Source organism: Gymnoscopelus braueri (assembly GCF_963280865.1).
Source record: "Gymnoscopelus braueri genome assembly, chromosome: 10".
NCBI lineage: Eukaryota > Metazoa > Chordata > Actinopteri > Myctophiformes > Myctophidae > Gymnoscopelus > Gymnoscopelus braueri.
The window spans coordinates 9,097,243-9,101,536 of NC_137611.1; the positions used below are offsets into that span (position 1 = coordinate 9,097,243).

The following is a 4,294-nucleotide window of genomic DNA, read 5'->3' on the forward strand; positions in this document are numbered from 1 at the left end:
AGTCCATAAATACTGACACATTAAAGTCTATTCTACATCTAAACTGACCGTTTACACAGGAAACTCTACCTCCGCAGAATGACATGACGTTAATGAATGAGGAAGGAACTTCAACCACAATACTAGTGCTGCTCTCCAGTCAGCCTCACTGACACACTGAGGCATGCAGGCAGGCAGGCAGACAGGCAGGCAGGCAGGCAGGCAGACAGACAGACAGACAGACAGACAGACAGACAGACAGACAGACAGACAGACAGACAGACAGACAGACAGACAGACAGACAGACAGACAGACAGACAGACAGACAGACAGACAGACAGACAGATCAGAATGTCTGGGATCAAATGGATTCAGTTGTTTTTCATTCTGCTGCTTGGAGTCGACAAAACTCACCTACAGTACTCTGTTGACCTCTACAGAAGATCTGGAGATACTGTCAATCTGAGATGTAAGAACACGTTACCTGATGATCCTGGCTGTAAAACAACTACGTGGATTTATGAAAAAAAAGGAGATTCAACGCCTGGTGTTGTGGCTAAGAATGGTTTGATTCACATTAATAAACTAAACCCGAAATCGAAAGCAGACAGAATGAAATTGGAGTCTAACTGCTCCCTGACTGTTAAAGACATCACAGCTGAAGATGCTGGTCGTTATACCTGTCAACCATCTGGGAGGAAAGAGCACAAGTTTGATCTGTCTGTACTGAGCAACACCAGAGGAAACAGAGGGACAAAACAGACATTAACATGCTCTCTGTTTCAATATGATGATAGCTGTGTTAGTCTGAGCTGGCTGGACAAGGATGGTACCCTGATAAAAGACAGCTCTGGATGTTCTGCCACTCTGACCATCAACAACAACCTGATGAAGGTCAGATGTCAGTTGACTGTAAACGACAAAGTGCAGACATTCATTGACTTCCCAGGAGACTTGAAGACGACACAAACAACCAACCCTCCCACTGGAACACCACCTCGTTCTACCACTGCCTCGTCCATCCAACAAACACCAGGTAGGAGAGGAGTCAGTGTTGGACAACACAACTGACCCACATGACATACATTTACAACTGAACCACATTACATTAAAATATATGTATGTATTCTTTTCCTTTTTTTTACCGAATGGATCCCCAGATTTCATTACTACTGACACTGCATTATAACTGACTCCACACACAACTGAACCACATTACAGTTGTGTTTTGTCAGTCGTAATGTAGTTTTAACACTTCTACAAAGAAAAGTCTGGTTAATTTAATAGGTATAAAAATATCATCAGCTCAGTTTAGTGTCAAAGTAAGTGAGCCTCCTCTCCTCTCCACAGCACCACACCCCAAGTGCTTCTACAAAGAAAAGTCGGGTTAATTTAATGTATACAAATATAATTTAACATTTAATGTATAAAAATATCATCAGCTCAGTTTAGTGTCAAAGTAGTCTCGCGTGGCCAGACTGTTGAGTCCGAAAATGTTCAAATGCTTCAGGTCATAGCATTCGTAGATTGTTGAATAGTAGTCTGACTATGTGAGACTAGTGTCAAAGTGTAACAACGGACCGTCCTCTCCTCTCCACAGCACCAGACCAGAACGAGAGTGGTGTCGCCATCGTCAGGGTGATCGTTGGGGTGGTTGTGGTTGTAGTCATGGCAACAACAGCATTGGTGGTCGTCTTTGTTGTCAAGAAGAACATGCCCACCAATGACATTCCCCTGAGCTTAACCAATTAGAGCACAACAACAGCAGGCCGCCTCTGTCTATCAGCCAATCAGATTGATCCTGATGACAGTCTACATGTGTGCATTATAATCTGCTCATAACACAGTGTAATTATAGTTATAAGCACACGTAAATTGTCATAATGCTTTAATAATAATCATAACACAGAATGAAGCATTTTTAATTACCTATATATCAGGGATTCCCAAAGTGGGGTGCATGCACCCTTTGGGGTGCTCGAGCTGTTTCTAGGGGGTGTGTGAGAGAAATAAATTAATGTCGGTTTAATGGTTGTAATCATTACGTCATTACACTGTAATGCTTTCAAGTGGGATATATGTTTACATTTATTTAAAATTAAAATAAATTCCTCTTCAGCTATAATAATAATAAGTGTAATAAATGCAAAAACAAATCTTTAATGTGGCTAAAATGATGACATAATTTCCCCATCTTCTCTGATGATGGGTCTCTGCCAATAAGCCTGTGTGTCACAACAGGACATAGATTAATATTCTAGCTTCAGCTTGTTACCAGAGCGTGTTTACTGTATACATATACCTTTTATTGATGCTGGTATTGATGATGATTTATTGTATTGTATGTCTGGTACGTTTGTCTTGATGATGAATTGAATACATAGGGCCACAATGGGAACATGCCATTAAGGGCTTTTTGTGTTAACATATTAGCATTTCTTGCATAATTGTACTTGCTGTACTGGTTGCAACTTTTAATAAAGCATTCAATCAATCTATCAATCCTTGCCTTCACCCATCTTCTTTGCTCTTTAAAAGTGACAGTTTGTGCGTAACTTTGTTGCAGTTCATTGAAACGTTGTTGCAGTGTAGTTTCAGTTTCATTAAAACGTGAGAGCTCATTGTCCTGCTCTCTGGAATATTGGTATTGAATATCATTATGCATGATTCATCTTGATGCCTTTAATGTGGATATAAATAGGCTATTTTCTCTTTCATCTTCAGGTCAGTGTGTTACCAAGTCAGTGTGTAGAATGGGTGCACTGCCTAAAACATTGTTTCCCAAAATAAACAGTGGGTATATGGGCCCATTTGTGGGTCGTGAACCCATTTTTATGGGTTGCAAGAAAACATTTATTTATTAAAAAATAATGAACAACGTTTTGCCCGTGTAGGGCTTCATCAGATTTGACCGGATGAAGCCCTACACGGGCTAAACATTAATGTTTATTATTTTCTGGTTAAATAAATAAAGATGGGAGAGCAGTTTATCGTATGCGGTGATTCCCTTTTCACTTGATTATTTTTGGATCTAGCACTGTGTCTAAAAAACTGTGGAGATGTATATATCCTACCTTTTTCCATTGCGAGTAAATATCCCTTTTTCCCCCTTTCCTACATTTTGTTTGTTATTTCAAAAGATTTTCAAAAATAAATAAATTACGAATTTCACAAAGAAAGAATTCAAACATTTTTCAAAATAATTTCATAAATATCCAGGCCTATTCCCCTGTCTGTCTTTGTCTCCCCACAGGTTCTGTAAACTGAGTAATTTGAGGTGCCGATCAGGTGCATTGGGAGCACCTGGCCAATGTTACCATTGTGCCCTATAAAAAGCTGGGTGTTGACCACACTCAGTTTCTCTCTCCCTCTGATGGCAGCAGCGTTTCTGTAGTTAGCCTTAAGTTTGCGCCATTCAACACACCACACTACATTGATCACACATCGCTGACACTACTGATTCCACTGAACATACTCCATGCCATTCTTTGCTATGAGTTTGAGTTAATTTGTAGTAAATAAATGCATTATTTATACACGTTTAAACCAGCCATGTGTCTTCCTCCTTTTTGTTATGGCCTATGAGCCAGGTAGTAACAAGCTGGACTGAGCTCTGCTGACTGAGGTGTTCTGCTGCCCTCCAATGGCCAGCTGACACCGTGCAGTACAGTCCTAAAAATGTTATGTGTAAAGATCACTAAAAAAGTAATATATTACAAATACAAAAGTACAAGTAAAATATAATAATAAAAATAACATTTCTTATTTTCAGTTATATTACACCTCTTCTCAGGGCTTGACAGCTCCATCACTCCAGTTTGTGTAAGAGAGTTATCATTCTTTTTGGCCCATAGGTTTATGTGACTGTTAGTTAGCATAGCTCTCCTCGCCCCTCCCGTTTGTATGCGAGAGCTGGCGAAAACTAGCCTGGTAAACCCTCCCTCCGGAAATCTCATTTCCATTTGATTTCAGGAGTGAGTCTGGCCTGATCCGCCTGTCTGCAATATTGGCTGTGCTGGAGTTGGGCGGGAGTAATACCGTTGACTGACAACCCCTTCAGCCAATGATAATTTTTCCCCTTCAGCCAATCAGCAGTTCACCAGTCTTAATGTGACGCGAAGGGACTTTTGAGACAGCCATACCCAAAATGGGTTGCCTTTTTCGGGTACAATGGTGTCACTGCCCGCCCCTACCGGTTCTCTAATTATTTTTTTTTAAATAGGCTTTGTCATGATTAATTGACCACATATATGAAGTTAAACAACTAAATTCTATCCAAACGATATCTTATAAGTAAATTCCGTGCCTCAAAAT

At 40.1% G+C, this 4,294-nt stretch overlaps 1 protein-coding gene across 1 annotated transcript; it reads left to right on the top strand.

Moving 5' to 3' along the window:
* The first annotated feature begins 208 nt into the window (after positions 1-208).
* Positions 209-2,190, top strand: LOC308094072 (uncharacterized protein). Its single transcript, XM_080440523.1, has 2 exons — positions 209-1,016; positions 1,581-2,190. The coding sequence occupies exons 1-2, from the start codon at positions 332-334 to the stop codon at positions 1,730-1,732; spliced, it is 837 nt and encodes a 278-aa protein (XP_080296649.1). The 5' UTR covers positions 209-331; the 3' UTR covers positions 1,733-2,190.
* The last annotated feature ends 2,104 nt before the right edge of the window (positions 2,191-4,294 follow it).

What these genes read in the sequence shown, in the direction of transcription:
- LOC308094072 (XM_080440523.1), top strand. Translation starts at nt 332, where the DNA reads ATGTCTGGGATCAAATGGATTCAGTTGTTTTTCATTCTGCTGCTTGGA. An exon ending in GTCCATCCAACAAACACCAG is followed by an intron (nt 1,017 to 1,580) that starts GTAGGAGAGGAG and finishes TCCTCTCCACAG; the next exon opens with CACCAGACCAGAACGAGAGT.